The sequence below is a fragment of the Coturnix japonica genome, chromosome 10 (assembly GCF_001577835.2).
Source record: "Coturnix japonica isolate 7356 chromosome 10, Coturnix japonica 2.1, whole genome shotgun sequence".
Classification (NCBI taxonomy): Eukaryota; Metazoa; Chordata; class Aves; order Galliformes; family Phasianidae; genus Coturnix; species Coturnix japonica.
Window position 1 is genome coordinate 788,429 of NC_029525.1, and position 20,596 is coordinate 809,024.

At 52.9% G+C, this 20,596-nt stretch overlaps 3 protein-coding genes across 22 annotated transcripts in view; 1 reads left to right on the forward strand and 2 right to left on the reverse strand.

The window, feature by feature from the left end:
• Positions 1-725: 725 nt before the first annotated feature.
• On the reverse strand, positions 726-4,928 carry LOC107318667. 7 transcript variants are annotated; one of them, XR_001557436.2, is made up of 8 exons: positions 4,656-4,925; positions 4,395-4,499; positions 4,163-4,276; positions 4,032-4,049; positions 3,618-3,819; positions 2,947-3,179; positions 1,972-2,865; positions 726-1,660 (listed from the first exon to the last, which is right to left on the reverse strand). XR_001557436.2 is itself a non-coding variant. In XM_015872778.2 (7 exons), exons 1-7 carry the CDS (start codon positions 4,803-4,805, stop codon positions 2,845-2,847), a joined length of 813 nt encoding a protein of 270 aa, XP_015728264.1. In that variant the 5' UTR covers positions 4,806-4,925; the 3' UTR covers positions 726-2,844. The 7 variants fall into 7 exon arrangements, 6 of the variants coding, with proteins under 6 accessions (XP_015728264.1, XP_015728263.1, XP_015728265.1 ...); XM_015872778.2 differs by having other exon boundaries at positions 726-2,865; positions 4,193-4,276; XM_015872777.2 differs by having other exon boundaries at positions 726-2,865.
• Positions 4,929-6,656: 1,728 nt separating this feature from the next.
• NR2E3 (nuclear receptor subfamily 2 group E member 3) lies at positions 6,657-13,002 on the forward strand. 2 transcript variants are annotated; one of them, XM_015872545.2, is made up of 8 exons: positions 6,657-7,610; positions 8,778-8,928; positions 9,357-9,460; positions 9,537-9,791; positions 9,860-10,041; positions 10,212-10,443; positions 10,512-10,617; positions 10,686-13,002. In XM_015872545.2, the coding sequence occupies exons 1-8, from the start codon at positions 7,553-7,555 to the stop codon at positions 10,816-10,818; spliced, it is 1,221 nt and encodes a 406-aa protein (XP_015728031.1). In that variant the 5' UTR covers positions 6,657-7,552; the 3' UTR covers positions 10,819-13,002. The 2 variants fall into 2 exon arrangements, with proteins under 2 accessions (XP_015728031.1, XP_032302843.1); XM_032446952.1 differs by lacking the exon at positions 6,657-7,610 and having other exon boundaries at positions 8,337-8,928.
• The window catches only part of MYO9A (myosin IXA), a 156,162-nt gene continuing 147,356 nt past the window's right edge, over positions 11,791-20,596 (reverse strand). For 9 of the 13 annotated variants that reach the window (XM_015872538.2, XM_015872539.2, XM_015872535.2 and 6 more), the window contains 9 exons: positions 20,187-20,379; positions 19,872-20,000; positions 19,205-19,310; positions 18,967-19,098; positions 17,742-17,865; positions 16,710-16,763; positions 14,619-14,821; positions 14,280-14,422; positions 11,791-13,892 (listed from right to left, as the gene is read on the reverse strand). In XM_015872538.2, the coding sequence (XP_015728024.1) occupies positions 13,441-13,892; positions 14,280-14,422; positions 14,619-14,821; positions 16,710-16,763; positions 17,742-17,865; positions 18,967-19,098; positions 19,205-19,310; positions 19,872-20,000; positions 20,187-20,379 (1,536 nt within the window). In that variant the 3' untranslated portion in view covers positions 11,791-13,440. The remainder of the gene's footprint in view (positions 13,893-14,279; positions 14,423-14,618; positions 14,822-16,709; positions 16,764-17,741; positions 17,866-18,966; positions 19,099-19,204; positions 19,311-19,871; positions 20,001-20,186; positions 20,380-20,596) is intronic. The other 4 variants (XM_015872532.2, XM_015872531.2, XM_015872544.2 and 1 more) reach the window with 3 other exon arrangements.

A 20,596-nucleotide genomic window follows, 5' to 3' on the forward strand; every position in this document is an offset into this window, starting at 1 on the left:
ATCTTTATTTGGTGCAGGAAATGTGTCTTTGAAAATGTGAAGCATGAAGATGAAGAGAGGTGGCTTCTCTGGAGGATCCACTTTGGGGACCCAACCCTCCTTGGGGACACAGCCCTCCTTGGGGACCCAATGTTCCTTGGAGACTACCCTGTGGGGAAAGGTGACAGCAGGGATGCTCACAGGCCACCATTGCACCCCCTGCCCCCTCCAGCACTGTCACCTGCAGCAGACAGAAGTCTGGGCCCACACCTCTCCCTGCTGGAGCATGAGAACAGCAATTTGCCTATTGTGGTGACAGTGGGGACTGTAAGCAGGCAGGGATCCCAGAGACGGGTGCCTGGGTGAGACCATGTCTGAGCAGGATTGTCCCATCCCAGGCTGGGGACGCAGTGGTTGCTGTCCCTCCCAGAGCCTTGCTGGTGCTTGGTTCTCAGCACCAAAAATCGGGGTGGGAGGGGCTGGTGAAACAAGTTCTGGCTGGAGACAGTGACTCCCCAGGGGTCTATCCCAGCTCTGGTCCCATCTGACACAGATCTGGAAGATATTGCAGGTTGGAAGGAGCCCTCTGGGATCAGCTCCCAGTTCTATACAGGATAACCAGAGTTGAGTCCTGAACCATAACCTCATCTTCAGGAAGCTTCAGGAATTTCCTGAACTCCTGTGTGATGGTCCCAGCTAACATCTGGGAAAATGCAGTCAGCCATAAAGACAAGGGAATCTCTAGGTATTATTTGGGATATTATTTTTATTATAATTATTTGAGATGCTATTACCTAAGATACTGTTATTTGTTAATAGATAGATGTATTGTAAGAAGGATAACAGCTTTTTGTGATAGTTAGTTTAAAGACCATTAGCTTGCATACAATTATATGGCTACAGATATCAGTAGTACAAGAAGTCAGTGATAAGAATTATTATACACAGATAAGCACTGTTATTGTCAGGTAATTCTTATTTGCAAGTTACCCTGAATGTCATAATTGTTTGAAGAACAGAAACAGAGTAAGGCAGTGAAAACAGGCAGTCTTCAGGTGGAAATCATCAATAAAGCAGCTGATTAGTATTTCTACCCCCGTGCAGGGGGTGCTGAGGGCCGACTGTGAAGTGATCCAGTGCAAAAAGGTGGAAAGGAACGCCTACAAAAAGGTTATCTTTTGAAGGAAGTAGAGCCTGTCTGTTTCTCTTGTTTTCTACAAAAGACTCCTTGCTTTTATTTCCTATCTTTTTCTATTGCCCATCTTCCCTCCCCCAACTTCATAAGCAACTAGGATTTGTAATAAATGGGTTGGCCGAGCATTTGACTTGTTGTGTCTTAATCTCATGGTCAGGTATACATACATCAAAAAAAACACACCTTCTCTCCCTCCAGTAATTGGAGCAAGACAGAGACTGCCCAGCTTGTAACCCCCACCTCCCTCAGATCCCATCCTGTGATAGACATGTGGATGAGACATACCCTAATTTACTTTCCAACATATGTGATTATAAATGAGATGTGCAACAACCTGCTCAGAACATATTTAATACATTGTTTTGGTGCACCTGTGTCAGTGAAGCGTGCCGTAGTCGCTGTCCTCCCACTGGGCAAAACAGACCATAGAACGGGGTGGGACACCTTCCAACTCCATTCCCCTACGGTCAGGAGGAATTGTAAGGCCTGAAGGAAGAGCAAAGAGCAAGTAGTGCCCAAAGTCATCAAGCTGGGAGAAATATTGATGTGCCTGAGGGCAGGAAGGCAATACAGAGGGATCTGGACAGACTGCATTGGTGGGCTGAAAGCAATGGGATGAGCTTCAACAGGACCAAGGTCTGGGTTCTGCACTTTGGCTATAAGAAACTCATGCATCAGGCTTGGGGCAGAATGGCTGTAAGCTGTGCAGAGGAGGAGGATTTGGGGGTGTTAGTCAACAGCCAGCCACATGAATATGAGCCACAGGGTGCCCAAGTGGCCAAGAAGGCAAATGGTACCTGGTTTGTGTCAGGAGGTGATTGTGAGGCCATAGCTCCAGTGCTGCGTCCAGTGTTGGGCTCCTCACTGCAAGCAAGACATCAAGGCCCTGCAGCACATCCAGAGAAGGGCAATGGAGCAGTGAGGGTCTGGAGCACAAGTGTTATGGGAAGCAGCTGAGGGAGCTGGGAGGGCTCAGATCTGTTTCCTGTGGTTGATGCTCAGAGCTGATGCCATTTGCAGCTGATGCATTCCATTCAGTTCTTTGTACCAGGATCCGTTCAATTTTCTTATATGTTCATGAAATTAGTTTCTGTGAGTACATCTTTGGAATGTAAGGAGTATGCCTTTAACAGGAACGAGGACAGATTCAGAACTATTCTTTCTGTCATAGTCTTGTAGGTATTATTTAACACATGACAGCTGCTTTCTTCAGGCTGTGTAGAGAGCACTGGTTGTGGTGGTGTTCGGTAAGGACAGAAAGTGACAAGGCCCAATTTCTGCTTGATTTTAATAGTTCTGCTAAATGCTTCATATAGTATACATGGATTTTCAAACTGGTATGGGATATACGTGGGAGATGAAAACATCTCTGATATTAGAGAAAATATTTACCCTGTATGTAACCCTTATCACCAGGAAGGTATAGATATATACTCCAAATCTTGTGCTAAATAACAGCATGATACGAACAAAAAACCCCATTCAGCCAATCATTTGGTGTCGTTTCACCTTAATTTAACCTGAGGGAATTTCAAAACCTCAGTGACTCTCATCCATCTGGGTGGTGCCAGCCCCACATTCTTATTCCCAAATCCATTATCTTGTATCCTTCATCCCACTGGTAGGGTGTTCCAGACCTACGTGCTCCCCAGGTCACATCACCACCTCCTTCACTGCAGTGCTGGGAACATCTACAAGAGAAAACAGCTCTGGTGACACTCATCCAAGGTGAGTATCACAGTCCCCCCATGTCTGAGGGCAAAGACACTCACCATATCCCCAGCAAGCTGGCCCAGCCCCAGAAGGGCAAGGGCAAAGTGGATGCAGTTACAGGTGACAGCGTCGTACTCCAGCACCATGTCCATGGCTGCTCGGATCCGCCATTGCAGGGCAGCTGCATCCAGTCCCCCCTTCATCCGCAGCACTTTGGCAGGGCCCCGTGTCCTCACGAGGTGACTCTTACCATGCTTGGCCACAATTCCTGTTGGAGATGTTCCTGAGGTGCCTGTGGTGTGGAGGAGATGGCCTTCAAGGAGGGCTGAGGTTCACAACTGGGGTGTGGGAACTAGGTGCCCAAATAGGGTAGAAGTGTCCAAATAGGTCTGAAGTACTCAAGGAGTGTCGGGGTCATTGGGAAGGTTGGGGAGAAGTGCTGGGTCCCCAAATAGGGTTGAATTTCCCAAGAAGGGTTGGGTCCCCAAATAGGGTTGAGGTGCCCAAAAAGAGTTGGGGTCATCAAGGAGAGTTGAGAGTAACCTGGGATATTTGTTTCCCAAATAGAGTTGAGATCTCCAAGCAGGGTTGAGGTTATCAAGGAGGTTTGGGGGTGACCTGAGGTGTTGGATCCCCAAATAGGATCAGGGTGCCCAAGGAGTGTTGTGGTCCCCAAACATAAGCTGCTTTGCCTCATGTCCCCTGTGTGGAGTTTCTTCCCACTGCTCACCTTCCAGGTGGATGATCTCCCCATCACCGCAATAGACACCAGCGTGGGCACCCCACCAGCCGGGTCCCCCCGAGGCCAGCGGGAAGAGGAAGAGATCCCCAGGCTGGGGCTCAGCCACCCCATTGGGCACCATGTCAAAGTGCTGACCCAGCAGCCCCTCACAAAGGAAGAACGCCGCTGTGCTTGCTGCTCCTGCCACTGCCTGGGGACACAGCCACATGTCACCTCCAGCCAGGTGCTGCCCCACGGGTTTGTCCCGCAGAGGTTTGGGTCTCACAGACCAGGTAAGAGATCTGGGAGGCCATCTGGGAGAGCTTTGATCCAGAGCACCCGTGGGCACTGAGTTAAGGCAGGCTTGCCCTGTAGGTGGTAGGATGGGTAGTGTGGGGTAGAGCTGTGGATGCTGACACTTACCTTCTTGGAGCTGTTCACCTGGAAGGATAAATACCCACAGTCATGCCGGTGGAACTGGGACCCACCTCACATCAAGCCCAGCTGCAGATAATTCTGAGGCAGCATCACCAAGGTGTGTCCCTTGCTATCACCTGCGCTGCCTTGATCAGTTCCATGCAAACCTGACACATCCAGGAGCGCAGCCAGTACTGAGGTTGGAGGAATGGCGGGACCTTGTCCTGCAGGGTCCGCAGCAAGGAGCTCACCTGGGGGTCAGTAAGGCCAGATCCAGCCTGGTGGCACCCACACCTGCTGTCACCCACCCTGGTGGCACCCACCCCACCTCCAGCACCCTCTCCATTCACCCACACCCCTTTCCCTCACACGTAGCACAAACAACACAGGTGCCATGACCCCAGGGTGGGAGAAGAGGAATGAAGTACAGTGGCCTTTGTGGTGTCTCCTGGCTACCTGCTCCGGGAGGTCCATCTGGAAGGAAAGACATGGCATCCACAGAGCTGTGCCACCCTGGTTTGGGGATCTCGATGTCCCCAAGACTTTGGTAGCATCACCAAACACCGAACTATGGCCTCAGTCCCCACACTATCCCTGAGGACATGCCTGAGCCCTCCTCTCCACCCTCACCTCAGAGGCGCCTTCGAAATCCCCTTGTTGTTCTGCAGTCCCCAGGCTGCAGGACCCCAAGTTGCTGGCAGTGCCTGCACCGAGGAATGTGCCCAGACTGTCCCGACCGGCCCCACCGGTGCCACTGAGCCCGCCCTGTCCTGGTGACATGGGGCCCTCCCAGGGGGGACAGTGTCCACCTGCTGGGACATTTCCTTCACAAACCCCTTGGGTGACCAAAAAGTTGTCACAAAGTGCCCTCTACAATGGACCTGAGCCTGTGACCACCAGCATGGTGCCACCTTCACTATCACAGGGCTGTGCCTATGGAATGGCCGCTGGGGTGTCCCCAGGGAGATGCTTGCCTTTGGGGATGGGTTTCATGTCCAGGTCAGCCCCGGAGCCCCATTAAAGTTTCATCTAGGATCAGCAGGGCATGGCACAGGTGACCTGGGAGCTGTCACCACCCACTGCCCACAGCCACTTGGCATCATTTGTCACAGCAGGCACACAAAGGGAAAAGGAGCTGGTAAAGGAGAGCTGATGATGAGTGAAACCAGAGCCTGGCCCTGACATGGCAGAGCGCCAGTGGTAGTGTTAACCCATTACAGTTACCAGTGGTGCCAGCAGGAGCTTCCTGGAGTCCCATGTTGCTTGTTTCCCTCCAGAGCTTTGTATCTCCCCATTGCTTTTGTCCACTCCTGATTGCCTTCACCAGCTCCTGGTCCCCATCATCCCATTGCGGTCCCCACCATCCTCTCATCATCCCTATCAACTTCTATTGCACCTTGCTGCTCCCTCCCAATCTTAGTTCCCATTGCATCCTCCTGGTCCCTGCCTCGTCCCTGACAATCTCTTTTAGGCTCTGTCATCTTTTCCTGATCATCATCAGATCACCTCCCTACCCTATGGTCCCATCCCAGTCCCCATCAAACCTTTCTGGTCCCCATCATTCCCTCCTGATGCTTGTCCCCTCTTGATCTCAGCCATCTCCTCCTGGTCCTCAGTGTCTTCCCCTGGTCCCCATTGCCCTCTGCTTATCCTTTTTGTCACCTCCTAGTTGCCCCAACCAGTTCCCAGACCCTACCCTCCCCATCTGGCCCCCTCCTGCTCCCTTCCACCTTCTTGTCCCCAGCCACACTGTCCCCTGACTGCAGTACATCCATGTGCTCCCCATGGCTGGTGGGATTAGTGCAGCCAGAGCCCAGATATTGGTCTCAAGACCGCCAGCAGCATCTTGGGGTAATTAGTAAATTAGTAATTAAATGCTGGGGAGGAGGGAGGTAGCCGATCCCAAGGTTTTAGGCTGGGTAATCCCAAGGCATCTGTCACAGAGCTGGGTCACGGGCTTTAACATTTGCTCCTTCATATGGGGACCTCACCACTGAGCCCTTCAGCGGTGGTCTTGGGCACTGTTTGGTCCCCAATGTGCTGGGGTGCCCCTTTGGTCTTCTGGCGGAGACACAGTGTTGGGGACACCTCTGGATGTGCCACTGGGGCCACGTGGCCAGGTGCAAGAGCAAAATGGGGTGGGAACAATATTTTTGTAATTATTGGATTTCCTCGGCATGATGATTATTGGCTGGCAGCAGATGGCTGCTGGGGCTAATCCCCTTCCCAAATCCCAGCTCCAGAGCTGGCTTTTTACCGGCGGTGTGGAGGGGAGCAAGGCTGGGTGGCAAATTAGCCGAGTCAGCGCTCATCACCTTCCCTGTGGGCCGAAAGCCACTGCTTCCCAGCACCATGGAGTACCCAATGTCTGTGCCATGGGTGGTGGCCAAGGAGACCCATGGGTATGCAGAGTGCCCGGTTCCCACTGCATCAGTGCAGCACCACTGTTGTGGTGTTGCTTATGGTAGGGACAAGATGGAGCCATGGCACTGGGATGGGGGAATGAGTGTTGGGATGGAGGATGCTGCTGATGGGGTGGAAGGACGCTGCATTTGGGATTGGGTGATGGTGGCGGTGGGAGGGGAATGCTGCAGTTGGGGTGGGGTGATGCTGCATGTAAAGGTGATTGAGTGATGCTGCAGGTGAATATGGAGATAGATGGAGCCTCATCCTCTATATCCCCTCGTGTCACCACCTCTGCTCCCCAGCAGGACCCTTGTGATAGATCTAACACAACCTCAGCCTCAAGACTCCACCTCCATCCCCGTACCTGTCTCCACCGGCCCCACAGCCCACCCCGGATGGCTGCGGTGGGGGTTTAGCGCCTAAAGCCCTCAAATCTCAAATTGTGCTGCCCTGTCACAGCGAGGGTTTAGCCTTCGTTGCGTAACTCCAGGGCCACCTGGCCCCACGCTGCTGCGTCAGCAGCCATGGCCCAAAGTCCCCAAAGGGACACCAAGGCTGCTGGCCCCAGGGGGGGGATGCAAGATACCCCTGTCCCAGCATTAATCCTCTTTGGGGGGCCCCCATCAATCATCCCCCTCGACTGGGGCTTGTAATTAATTGCCTGGGGACAGGGAAGGGGGGCGGTGTGTCGTCCCCCTCTCCGTAATTACCACTTTTCGTTATTCCTCTCTAAACTCCTTAACAAGGGGCTTATGTGCTTACAGGGCCTGGTGGGCGCAGCACGGGGGGACATAGGGGTCACCCCTGCACCCCAGCACTCCTCCACAATCTCAGCCCTCCACTTCCCAGGGCCAGCATCGCCATGACCCCTGTGTCCCCACCACAGGTGGCTTTGGAGGCTTTGGTGTCATGGGGTTTAGGGTTACAGGGAGGCAGCGGTGCCGGGGCTCAGCACCTTTTTAATTCTTCATCGCATGGCTGATTGATCCCCCCCCACACAGACACTAAAGATTAAGACGGTGACAAACAGGCGGCTGCTTACACAGCGCCCGCGCTAATCTGCCTTGAAGAGAGCACAGCCACAGCCCCATCCTGCAGAGCGGGGACAGGGACAGCCCAGCATGGCTGCATCGCCGGCGGGGTCGGTGGTGAGCGCCGGGCTGGAGGACAGCCCCTCGGGTAAGAGCCAAGTCCTGCTGCACAGGACTGTCCCCAACGGGTCCTTTTGCGGGATGCTCGGGTCTCCATCGGTTGTCCTTCTTCAGGAATCCCTGGGGTCCAAACATGGTCCTTCATTGGGATGCTAGGGGTCCTCCGTTGTGGTCCTTCTCTAGGATGCTCAGGGTCCTCCATCGTGGTCTTTCTCAGGAATCCTCAGGGTCCCCCATCCTGAGCTGTCTCCAGGATATTTGGATCCCTATCACAGTTCTATCCTAGTATGTTTGGGTTCCCCCATCATGGTTCTACTCTAGAATATTTGGAGTCCCCATCATGGCCCTTCTCCAGGATATCTGGGGTCCCTACTATAGTCCTTCTCTAGGATTCTTTTAGTCATGAACCTTCTCTGAGATCCTTGGGGATTCTCATTATGGTTCTTCTCCAGGATGTTTGGCTTCTCCATTGTTACCTTCTTCCTCAGGATATTTGGGGTTGCAATGGTACACCTTCTCCAGGATGCTTAGTGTCCACCACTACCTTCCTTCTGCAGGATGCTTAGGGTTCCCTGTGGTTGTCCTCATCCAAGACACACAGGTTCCCCGGCTATGACCCCTCTCCACTGAGCCCATGGTCCTCATTGTGGACCTTCTTGAAGATGCTCATCAGCATCTTTCTCCTGGCTGCTTGGGATCTTCAGCTATGCTCCTTCTTCACGATGCCTGCAGACTCTCTTCTGGATGTCTATGGTCTCTGCTCTTCATCCAGGGACCCTGTGGTCCCCTACTGAGACTCTTCTGTGGGGCCATGGTGACAATCACAGCCCCTATCTGGCTTAATGTGTCCTCAGCCATGGCCCTTCTCCAGGACACCTGTGGTCCCCACAAGGCTCTTTGTCAGGATGCATGCTGTCCCCTCATTGGGAGACCCAGTGTCCCCAGCTCCCATTTAATCCCATTTAAAAGTCCCATGAGAGCTCATTCCATGGCATCCCTGGGGTGTGGGCTGATGCTGAGCCCTGTGTGCACTTTTTGGATTCTTTATCCATGTCCCCTGGAATATCTGAGGTCCCCTGGGCTGGACCAATGGAGGTGGCAGAGCCCCACTGTCTGAATGAGAGGACTGATGGAAGGGGATGGGGGACACTACGAGTCCCCGCTCACCCTGTGTGTGGTGGTTCCACTCCTGCAGGACTGAGCCCGGCCCCTGGCAAGGCACTGAGCCCTGTGCTGTTGTGCAAGGTGTGTGGAGACACCAGCAGTGGGAAGCACTACGGCATCTATGCCTGCAATGGCTGCAGCGGCTTCTTCAAGCGCAGTGTCCGCAGGAAGCTCATCTACAGGTGGGGATGGAGGGGACCCAGGGGGTGGAGACCGGGAGGGACAAAGGTTGTGGGTACAAGGGGGGACATGGCATTCACTGGGGCCGGACAACCATTAAGGGAGGGTATTCACTGGGACACAGCACCTATATGGGACAAGGCACCTAAAGGGGATAGGGGCACCCAGAGGGGATATGCTTTTGCAGGGGACAGAACATCACTGGGGCAGTCAAGGCATTTGTTGGAGCAGGACACTCATGGTGAGAACGGACCCATGGGAAGAAGACACCCATAGGGACAGGATATTCACTGGGACAGGGCACCTGCTGGGTGAAGGCCACCCAGCAGGGACAAAGCCTCCCTGGCACAGGGCATCCATAGGCTGTGGGACACCCCAGGGGAACAGGGCCATCCCTGTGAGTGCAGCCAGGTGCCACCTCTCCCCGCAGGTGCCAAGCAGGGACAGGGCTGTGCCCAGTGGACAAGGCACACCGCAACCAGTGCCAGGCATGCCGGCTCAAGAAGTGCCTGCAAGCCGGCATGAACAAGGATGGTGAGCAGGGGGGATGTGCTGGGGAGGGAGGTGGCAGAGTGTCTTGGATGCTGTTGATGTCACCTTGTCCCTGCAGCTGTGCAGAATGAGCGCCAGCCCCGAAGCACAGCCCAGGTCCGGCTAGACAGCATTGAGCTGGATGCCGAGCTGCCCCCAGAGCACGTGGCTGCCACGCGTGATGTCCCACCAGTTCCCTGCCCGGCCCCCCGTGGCCCTGGGGCTACTGCTGCCACCGCCGCTGTCCCCCGCACACCCACACCACCCACCAACCACCGCTTCATGGCCAGCCTGATGACAGCTGAGACCTGCGCCAAGCTGGAGCCTGAAGATGGTGGGTGACTGCCGGTGGCAGGGAGGGATGGGGGACAGTGGAGTAATGTTGTGTACCCATCCCTGCAGTTGATGAGACAGTGGATGTGACGGGTGGTGAGCCCGAGCGGGCAGGTGGTGAGTACCAGGTGGCCCCATACCCAGCAGCTGGTCCTGAAAATGTCTACGAGACCTCGGCACGCCTTCTCTTCATGGCTGTCAAGTGGGCAAAGAATCTGCCTGTCTTCTCCAATCTGCCCTTCCGGGACCAGGTAGGGACCCCAAAAGCTCCAGGTTGGGATGGGGACAGTTGGAGCCTCTCCATGACCACAGGGTGACTCTTGAGGTGTTCCCCAAGATGCCACTTTCTGGCCACGGGGTGAGCCGTGGGAGATGTTCCTCTGCCAACCCAGGTGGGCTGATGGGTTCTGGCTGCCCCCAGGTGATCCTGCTGGAGGAGGCGTGGAGCGAGCTGTTCCTGCTCTGTGCCATCCAGTGGTCCATGCCCCTGGAGAGCTGCCCGCTGCTGGCTGTCCCCGAGCCATCCCCTGGCAAGCTGTTGCCAGCCGCCGTGGACGTGCGGGCGCTGCAGGAGACCCTGGGGCGCTTCAAGGCGCTGGCTGTCGATCCCACTGAATTTGCCTGCATGAAGGCTGTGGTGCTCTTCAAGCCAGGTGAGAGCGCACACCCAGGTCCTCCGCTGCCTGTCCCTGTGTCACCCCAACACCCGCTGTTCTGGCAGAGACCCGTGGCCTGAAGGACCCTGAACAGGTGGAGAACCTGCAGGACCAGTCGCAGGTGATGCTGGGCCAGCACAACCGCTCCCACTACCCTGGGCAGCCCGTCAGGTACAGCCAGCCCCAGCCCTGGAGGTGCCGATGACGGCAGGGTTGGTGACACTGCTCCATTCCCACAGGTTTGGGAAGCTGCTGCTGCTCCTGCCAGCACTGCGCTTCCTCTCCTCCGAGCGTGTGGAGCTGCTCTTCTTCCGCCGTACCATCGGCAACACCCCCATGGAGAAGCTGCTCTGCGACATGTTCAAGAACTGACCCCTCCCTGCTGTCCCCTGGACGCTGCTCAGTGGCTTTTGGGATACCCTGGGTTGTTTGCTCCCCTGTGCTGGCACTGTCATCCCCACCTCTCCGTGGGGTCCTTGGGGTGCTCCCAAGTGCTGCAGGAGGGTGGGTGGCAGGGGGACATCAGGGTGGCACCAGGAGAACCTCATGGGGTGAGCACCTCGATGGGTGCTGTTGTCCCCTACCCAACCCTGAACCCCCTGGACATGGTGCCAGCAGCGCTGCAACCCAGGGACATGACACCAGCCTGGGGGTGGCACTGGTGGGGGACACATGGGGACAGAGCTGTGTCCTCCCATCCCAGGGGGCTTGCAGCCAACCCCCTGTTTTGTATTCTGAATAAAGAGGGCTTTTGCAGACAACCTCCTCATGCCCTTCTCTCAAGGTCTGGCACTGGGGACACTGGGGATACACTGGGGACACAGGGCCAGGGCAGCTAGCTGAAAAACAGATCTCTAGTTCCAAAAGGAAGGCCAAGAAGGAACACCCACCTGCAGACCCAAAACCCAGAGGTGATATCCCCCCTGGTGGCGCATCCCCAAGGTGCCACCCCCAGCGTGCCCCCAAAGACATCACCCAGTGCTCCTCGTTACAGCTCTTTAATAAGCTAGGGCTTCGCTCGGCCGCTTTGTACAGCCACACGGAACACGCTGAAGAAATATTACACAGAATTGCACTTTATACAGAACAACGGCCTCGTTGCAGGAGGAAAGGGAACAACATGAAGTAACAAATTCAATGAGGACGCGCGGACACGACATGACAGCTTGCTGGCTGCCCCCGGCGCTGGGCAGAGAAAAATCATTCTCCATTATAGAATTACACTTTTATTTTTAATTTTTTTTTTATTTTTTTTTTTTTTTTTTTTTTAACAGGTAAAATTTATCGAGCGTGACGCAGGATAATATATCCTCTTACATACAGACTTCTGGGGGTTTGCTGGGGTTTCATTTTTTTTTTTTTTTTCCTTTTTAACTTACACTTGGCATACTTATAAATTACTTTAAAAAATTTCCATTAAAAATAATAATTAACAACACGCGGCCCACGTCCTTTCCAGTAGTAAGTACATTCACTTGGTACGAGGAGCGGATCGTCATCCAAAACCAACACTGTGCCCCAAAACAGCTGCTTAGGGGCATGGGGGGCGGCAGGGTGCTGGCTCTGTGCTGGGTGGGGACCTGCTAAAACCACCCCAATCGCTGGGGGCTGCTCATCTCTCATTGCTAGTTTAGAACCTGCCAGTGAGGAGGATATATGCAAAATAATATATATATTTTATATATATATATATTATTACATACATAGAGGGAGGTGGTGTGTCAGCTGGACATGCCGTCCCTGCTGCTCTCGCGGTGAGCTCAGTGTGGGATGGGACAGCGCTCTATTGGAGGAGACCTCACCCTAAAAATTCAGCTTTGAAGGATAGTGGGATTTCTTTACATAACAAGGCCCTTCCATTGAGTGAGGAGGAGATGTGGCTCATCCCAATATGGGGGTGGGGGCTGCATGGGGATTATGCGCTCCCAACATCGCTACGTGGCTTAAATCCAAAGAGAAAACAAAACCCACCGCCACCAACAAAAATCAAAATAATAAAAAGGCAAATAAATAAAACACCCCTTGAAATCGGTAGCACTGGGGCTGGGAATGGGCGGCTGTATCGCTGGATCCAACGTGGATGCCGAGGGCACCCCCAGCCCCAGTAAAACCAACAGAAAACATGCAGGAAGACTCAAGTTATTGGTGTTTTCCATCCTTTTGGAGGCGTCCAGGGAAAGGCGCAGAGCCCAGCCTGTCCAGAACGCCAAGCAGAAAGGGGCAGACCCAGCACCTATGGACCCCATTGGCATTCCCAGGCCCCCAACCTCTCCCATCCTACAGACAGGCAGGCCCTGGGCTGCAGCAGGAGCCACCAGTCCCTTTCATTAGTGAGCGCTGCTCATTAGTGCTACTGCAGGCAGTGCTTCTGAGCCCTGCTAATATACAGCCTGATGGAGCAGTGGTGAAAGATGTGGCGATGGCCAGGTCCTTTGCTGCCCACTGACCCCTCGACCTGGCACAAAGTCCTCTTTGGGGCAAAATATTAAAGAAAAACAAACAAACAGTAAAACACAACCAATAAAAAAAGTATTTACAATAAACTCCAGTAAACCAGAATATAAACAGAGCTTCAAGTAAGTCCTTGATTATTATTATTTTAATACTGATGGTCTGAAAATAAAAACCAAAAAACAAAATAAAAACAACCACGAGAGGAGGGAGGTTGGGGCACACTGGGAATAAGGAAGAACAACCGGAGCTGAGACCTTTTGGCAGATCTCCTCACCGCTCCATGCGCCCTGCAGCTCATGCACACCACCGTGCGTTTCAGCGTTCTGCTTCCCACTGCTTCCTCAGTGGATGGCGGCTCCTTCCCTGTCATCCCTCTGTCCGTCCCTCTGTCCCTGTGCTGGCTGCCCCAGCCCCTCACCATTGAGGCCACCGCTGAAACCATCCCCAGCAGCTTCCACATGGAGCGCTGGTCTCGGAGCCCAAGCAGTTGGGTGATGACAGTGATGATGATGGCAATGGGGACGTTGTCACCCTGGCGTCTCACACCATGAACTCGTTGCTCCCCAGCAGGACAAGCTGCTGGCCAGTGCTGTGGTCAGCGTCAGGGTTCCTTTTGCGGCCCGGTCCCCCTTCTGGCGGCTCTTTGGTTTTCGGGGGGGAGTTCTTCACGCTCTTGAGTTTCTGCTTGCCCTTCTCGGGATTGAAGGTCCCACGTGTGGTGAACTGGGGCCGCTCGTTGCAGTGGGGCTCAGGGGGCTCGCCCAGAGCCCCCGCTCGGTAGAAGGGCGACTTGGAGTACATCTGGAAGCGCTTGCGAGGCAGGTGGGGCAGGCAGGAGGTGGACGACTGGGAAGAGGAGGAGGAAGAGGAGGAGGAGACGAGGGATGGGTTCGGAGTGTCCGCAACATCTGTCCGCGTCTTGGGGTGCCGCCGCAGCCGGCCTGGCCCCTCCGCCTTGATGGGGCGCAGGGAGCTAAGTGCTACACTTCGCTCTGTGGGACAGGGAGTGCAGCAGGGTTAGCAGTTGGTCCTCAGAGGTAACTGGGCTCCCCAGCTCAGCAGGGACGTATGGAACTCAAAGCAGAGAGAGAACCCAACCCAACCCAGATGAGATGTTCCCACCTCCACCACATCACATCGTGCACAAAGACATCCTGGTGTCCAGGCAGTAGGAACAACAACCCGAGCACCTGGGACAAGACACCTAAAGAAGCATTAATCTCCCCATCCACTCAATGGGCAGAATGATTTACAGACCCTGGGTGTTTTAATCATTAAGTAACACCAATCTCATTAATTCAACTACACTGCTCTATGCAGAGCTTTGCTGGGGAACAACTGCATTGAAACTCCTCTGATCACAGGTTCTATTGACTCACCTGACCGATCGGAGATGGCTCTTTCAGAGTCAAAGTTCAGGTTTTCTGAGCTGTCAGCAGTGCCGATGGAGGCTTCCGACTCGAGCGTTTCATCATCAGAGGCACGAGGCTCCAGCGTCAGCATCTCAAATGTCAGCTCCTCCCTACAAAACCCAACCCTGTGACCCAACAGGACCAAAAAAGGGGGGAGGAAAGCAAGAGGCATGCAAAGAGTCTTCCAGCTCAACCCATGAGCAACATGCCAACCCCAGAACCAACTGCCATCACGCCATCCCCAAGTTGAACCTCTAGACAGAAGGTGCAGAAGCAAGCAAAGCTTCAATTCAAGGGCAGACTCACTTCTCCTTCTGCAGGCTTTCGATCTGCTCAGTCAGCACCCTCTCCTCCTGCTGCATGGCTGCTTGTTGCTGCTCTGTCATGTCCAGCTCCATGGCCTCCTCGCTGCTCACAGTCTCCTCGGGGACGTCAGACACAGAGGGCAGGCGCATGGCCACAGGGGATGTAGGGCTGGGGTAGGTGCCGCGCCGCACGCGGCCTTTGCCCTGAAGATAAACATCAGTGTCAAGCAATGATTATTTTGCACAGCCTCTTTCTGGGGGGTTCCTCCTCCCTGGCACAAAGGGAGCTACAAGATACAATGGGATGATGCAACACAGCAGGTTTGAGAGGTCTGCTAAGCAGGTGGAAGAAAGCATGGCATAAAAAAAAATAGGTGAGAAATAGTTGGGGAACAGCAAATAAACTAACGGTCAAATAGAAGAGTCCTGCATTTTAAGTAGTATTTAAACTTCTGATTATGAAAAAGGACTTAGATGGGAGTATTATAGATGAAGAAATACTGCAAGTGCAAACAGCCTCTGCTTTACCTTTGGAGAAGCTACTCCACAGGGTGAAAGAGAAATACCAGTTTTTGGACACAGAGGATGCTGAGGAGTAGTGTGCTTTGTGGGCACGCCATGGCCATTAAAAAGATTTCATCCTAACTGTTGCCGTAACTGAACACAACTCATCTCCTGAAGTCAGGATCCTGAACTGGTCAGAGTGAAAGATGAGTGCAACACGAATGCAACCTGAAAAACCCAGCACTTGCCTCTGCTCCACCTACAGGCTGCCCTCTTCCTTCAAACAATTATGTTTCTTGGTGAAACTGAATTCCCTTCTTGCTGCACTCTGCCTCATTCATCAGCTCATAGGCTGCTTTCCTTCCCACAGGGCTATTTCAGCACTGTAGCTGAGGTACCCCTTGGTCTTCCTCACAACCCACATGCCCAGAACATGGGAGAAAAGCCTCAATTTTTCAGTTTGAAAGCAAAACGCTATCAGGAATGCAAGCAGGGATCTTTCCTTGAGTGGCAAAGCAAACCTACATTGACATCAACGGGACACGGCTCAAGTGGGAGGCAATGCTGAGCACTGCTTCCCCCTGCAAGGTCTGTTAAATCCTACAGCCCCGACAAACACTGCTGCTCAGCACTAAGACATGAGATTTGCTCCATTTTACCGTTTCATCTCCTGCTGTTGCACCTGGGAGATCTTTCACAAAGGAGCTTCCGCGCACCGCAGCAACGTTCCTCTGATGCCAACCTCATCACGTGGGCTGCTGAGCTGAGGCACAGCCACCTGAATCCTATTAGCAAAAAGCCCTGAGCTCCCAAAGATCCCCTGTGTACTGTGCCTCGTGTACTGCTCTCCCTGCCTATGGGGCACTCAGCAGTGAGCGGATGCTGCAGTGACGACATCCACGTGGGCTTTCAGCAAAGCCCTCTCTTCTCCCAGCTGCTGCAAGTGGAAAATTCCCCGGTGGGTTGGATGTGGGTTTGGTCATAGTGCTTGCATGTCCAACGCTGGCTCGAACGAGGATGGCAACAACACTTTTTTGATGGTAAGAGTAGGGTTTGCTCTAAAAGAAGGAGCTTTCATGGTCAAAGGGGAGTCTGCTGCTGTGGTGGCTCAAGCCATGACAGAGTGGTGAGGTGCAGGGCTGCTGCATCCCCACATCCATCTGAGGCTGCCCTGACCATCAGGGGTTCAGCAGCCTGGCTGCCCAGAGCATTTCAGTAGATGCCATATGATGACTATGGATTCACCCACCGCAGCCAAAGCAATGGCTTCACCGTGCCTAAATACATCCCCAGCAGGAATTGTGGATGGGAGCAACATATCAAAGAAAGCAAAAGTTAGGAAGGCATAGAATGGAAAAAGAAAATTAAGAAGTGATGGTGAAAGCAACTTCTCGCAGAGCTGCATGCAGGGGTACAAGCCCGGCAGATTTGGCTGCTGCTGCTCTTGGGCATCCCAGAGAGCCACCTGCAGGGGGACAAGACAGGCAATGTCACAGACAATGGCCGGTGGCACAGGGCTGGAATGAGCAGCGGTCACACAGAACGGAGGGACACGGCTGGCACAGAGCGCTGTGCAGTGAATACATACCGGGATTGAACTGCGGGTTATGCTCATAAATCTAACTGCAATTAGTACGGGTTTCTGGATTAGAGAGGACATGAAAAGGAAAGCAGAAGGTTAGAGCGCACATGCCATTGTCCCTCCAAAACAACTGTTTTTTGTTTGGTTTTGTCTTTTTCTAAACCAAGATGAGCGAGGCGTTTCCCTGCAGTATCGGTGCCAGTGCATGGCCGAGCCCCAAGCTTGGCAAAATGACCCCAGAGTTGGGCCAGACCTGCCCTGAGGGCCACCGCGGGCAGCTCAGCCCCACAGCATGGGTCTGGATCAGGTATCTCCTGATCCCACAGCCAAAAAGCCACACATAGCATCAGCAGCCCGCTGGTGTGCTGGGGCGAGCAGGACCCAGAGCAAGCTATTGCTCACCCTGAAGCATGGAAGCTCAATGAGATGGTTGGGGAGCCTCAGGGAGCTCAGTTTGGATTCAGGTCACGTTAGTGAGCTCATCAGCAGCACAAAGAGGACAAGGCCAGTGGTTATGGACTGCTTCAGTCCAGGTCTCCCTTGCATTTGTGCATGGCATGACAGCAAGGTAAGCAGAGGCTGGATTCAACCCAAATTGCTCAAACGTGCAAGATAAAGACTGAAATGTAAACAGGAGCCTCCAAGCTTGAGTGACTACATTTCCACAGAGCACTCTCTCAGGCTTCTTTCCCATCGCCTTTGCTGGATTCCCTGAAAACACAGGGAGCTGCCATGGGTCTGGGAGATGTGCTGCCTGGGGTGGGATGGTTTGGGAGGTGCAAGGGGCTGGGGAGGCTGGAATAAGCAAGGAGAGGTAAAGCAGGATTGCTTCAAGTGAAAGGAGAAGAAAGAAGAAAAGAGAGGTGACTGTGTCAGAGCCAGAAAGTGGTCTGACTTTCCCTGCAGCAAGACAGACGTTCTCTGTAGCTATGATGGATGCACCATGGGAACACCTGATATCCACTTTGGTGCAAATTCCCTTGTAGAAGGAAAGGGGTCACGAGTCTGTGAGCAGCAGGGGCTGGTGCAGCATCTCACCATTGACCTGCGGATCAAGGAGAGGCGGCTCTTGGCTTTGTTCTCAGCAAACTCCAGGCTGTTGATGTCCTTGAGGCGAGCCTTGTATTTGTTCATCTGCTCGATGACAATGAGTTCTACACAGCTGGGAGGCAAGGAAAAGACAAAACAGAAAGTTTTTACTCGAGCTGTCTCTGCCTGGTGCAAAGATCTGCTCTGCTTGAGAGCTTCAGCATGCAAGGATGCAAAGAAAAAGACCAAGGAAATTCCCTGAGAACAGCGACAGAATGCACAGCTCCAAAAGCAATGTCTCCTGTTTGTTTCCATGGAAACAAATTTCCATGGGTCAGTACTGTAGCTGGTCCTGTTTGATATCTTTATCAGTAATCTGGCTGAGAGGACTGAATGTACCCTCAATAAATTCACCAATGACACCAAGATGGGAGGAAGTGTAGGTTTGCCTGGGGGCAGGAAGGCCCTACAGAGGGATCAGGACAGGCTGCATCAGTGGGCTGAGGCCAATGGGATGAGCTTCAACACGACCAAAGGCCTGATCCTGTGTTTGGCCATAACAACCCCAAGCATTGCTACAGGTCTGGGGCAGAGTGGGTGGCAATCTGTGAGAGGAAAAGGGGTATGAGCTGATAGTCAGCTGAGTATGAGCCAGCAGCGTGGAATAATTAGGAAAAATTTATTCTCAGAAGCAGTGGTAATGTGTTGGAAGAGGCTGCCCATGGAAGTGGCGAAGTCAGCATCCCTGGAGGTGTTAAGGAAAAGGGTAGATCTGAGAGACATGGTTAGTGGGCATGGTGGGGACGGGTTAACAGGTGGACTAGATGATCTAAAGAGTTCTTTTCCAACTTCAATGATTCTATGATGTTATGGTCAAGATTAACCCAAACTGTAGCATGCACAGAAATGTTCCACCTGACTGTCACACACAAATAGGCAGTGCTAGCACGGGTCCCAGCAGGTGGGTCTCCAGCAACAGAATAAAGATCTGGCTGTTGTGAATGGGATTAACCACATCAGCACAAGCTCCACTTGTTTCCACTATGATCTGCTGGTCATTAAGGTTGCAGAGAACTTGCTTTAAAACCCCAGTCTGCCTCTGCAGATCCTCCCTTTCTTAATAATCTTAACCCCACTGGCTACTGAGAGAACACAGAATATTTCATTAAGATGCAGTTAATAAGCACAGCTGCAGAGGTTTTTTTTATCATTTCCATGTTAACGCTTTTCTTACGTGGTTGTTTTACTGATGTCCTGAACGCTCTGCAGTGGGTCCGTCGTGTCGGGGCAGCGGAGAATACAGGGAGCAAAGACGATGGCCAAGGCGTTAGCTGACATTCGGTTGGTCTCTTCTTGGAGAGCAATCCTGAAGGAAAAAAAAAGGTTACTACAGAAGCCAGGGGTGAAGGCAGCTCCTTCACCTCTCCCACTGCTGATGATGAGCCACAGCCACCCTGCCCGGCCCCGTGTACCTAACCAGGTGGAAGATGAGGCGCTCCAAGGTGCTGAGATGGGTGCGTGAGAGCTGGTCAATGACCGAGTAAACTCCTCGCACCGTCTCCCTCCTCTCCTGCAGGCCTGCAGAGAACACACCAGCCTTGTTAGGGGCACTGTTGGACTCTGTCTCCGTTTCCTGTTTAAAATGATGCATTTTCATGCCTATTTCCACTACTTAAAAGGTAGCTGGGTTTAAATCTGCCGAACATGATGAAATGTCACGCTACCAAGCACAATGCTGACCTGCCTGTGGCTGTGTGTGAGCAATCTTACAGCAGAACGTCAGACTCTGGGCAAGTAAGACTGGGTAAAATAAGATGATTTGGGCCCCAAGAAAGAATTACGTACTTGAAGTGGCTGTTATTTCCCTCAGCCTAGGAACTGCAATCACAGAATAGTTTGGGTTGGAAAAGATCTTAAAGAATATTCAATTTCAACTGCCCTGCCATGGACACGGACACCTTTCACTACACTAAGCTGCACAGAGTCCCATCCAGCCTGGCTCTGAACACTTCCAATGATGGGGCATCCACAGCTTCTCCAGGCAGCTGCTCCTTGGCCTCACCATCCTCAAAGTATAAACTTCCATCCTTATATCCAGTCTCAACCCACCCTGTAGCAGTGGGAAAGGATGTCCCTTACCCATTGCCCGCAGAAACTCCTCGTATAGCTCGAAAGTCATGAGAGGGTTGGGTAAATCTCGGAGCCACTGCTTGAAGACGCTGGCAATGACGTGGATGTTGTAGTCATCTAAATTCACATTATCTATGTCTGCTCAGTGAGGTCCAGCAGTGCATTGAGAAGGTACAAAAAGAAGAGATAATGATCAATATTAAGCTGTATGTGAAAATGGATTTTGTATTGAGCATTTAGTTGGAAATGTGGAAGCAGTGTCTGCTTACACCAATCCTTGCTGTTGCAGAGATTTTTCTTCCTGTGCTTTGTTTTCCCTTTTACCTGTATCGAGCCCTTGCCGCAGCTCCTTGATCTTGTTGGTAGACCCTGATTTTCTGTAGATGCCCTCCGTGTACAGCCCATGCATTTCTATGTAGTTGATCAGCTTCTCCACCACCAGTGGCACAGCTCGCTCCTCGCTGGTCAGCCGGGCGAGCTCCACTCCAAACTGCCGGGATGAGAGCTCAGGATCATACTGATGGGGAAGAGAAAAATGGAAAAGGGCTGAAACTAATTGCAGAAAGCAATGTGCCATAACCTGACCTGAAGTCATAACCATTTGGGTTTTCTTTGTTTAACAACCATGGTTATGACACTCCTGGCCAAATAAAGCTGGGCATGGTCCTCCTCTATCTCCTGCCCCATCTGCAAGAATGATTTAACTACTCGGAGATGATGCACAAAGCAGGATA

Coding starts and splice junctions, on each gene's coding strand:
- LOC107318667 (XM_015872777.2), bottom strand. CDS start 4,805: ATGTCACCAGGACAGGGCGGGCTCAGTGGCACCGGTGGGGCCGGTCGG. Junction 3,180..3,617: donor GGAGATCATCCACCTGGAAG/GTGAGCAGTGGG, acceptor TCCACACCACAG/GCACCTCAGGAACATCTCCA. Junction 2,866..2,946: donor GCCAGCTTGCTGGGGATATG/GTGAGTGTCTTT, acceptor TTTCTCTTGTAG/ATGTTCCCAGCACTGCAGTG.
- NR2E3 (XM_032446952.1), top strand. CDS start 8,633: ATGTCCCCTGGAATATCTGAGGTCCCCTGGGCTGGACCAATGGAGGTG. Junction 10,042..10,211: donor ATCTGCCCTTCCGGGACCAG/GTAGGGACCCCA, acceptor GGCTGCCCCCAG/GTGATCCTGCTGGAGGAGGC. Junction 10,444..10,511: donor TGTGGTGCTCTTCAAGCCAG/GTGAGAGCGCAC, acceptor CTGTTCTGGCAG/AGACCCGTGGCCTGAAGGAC.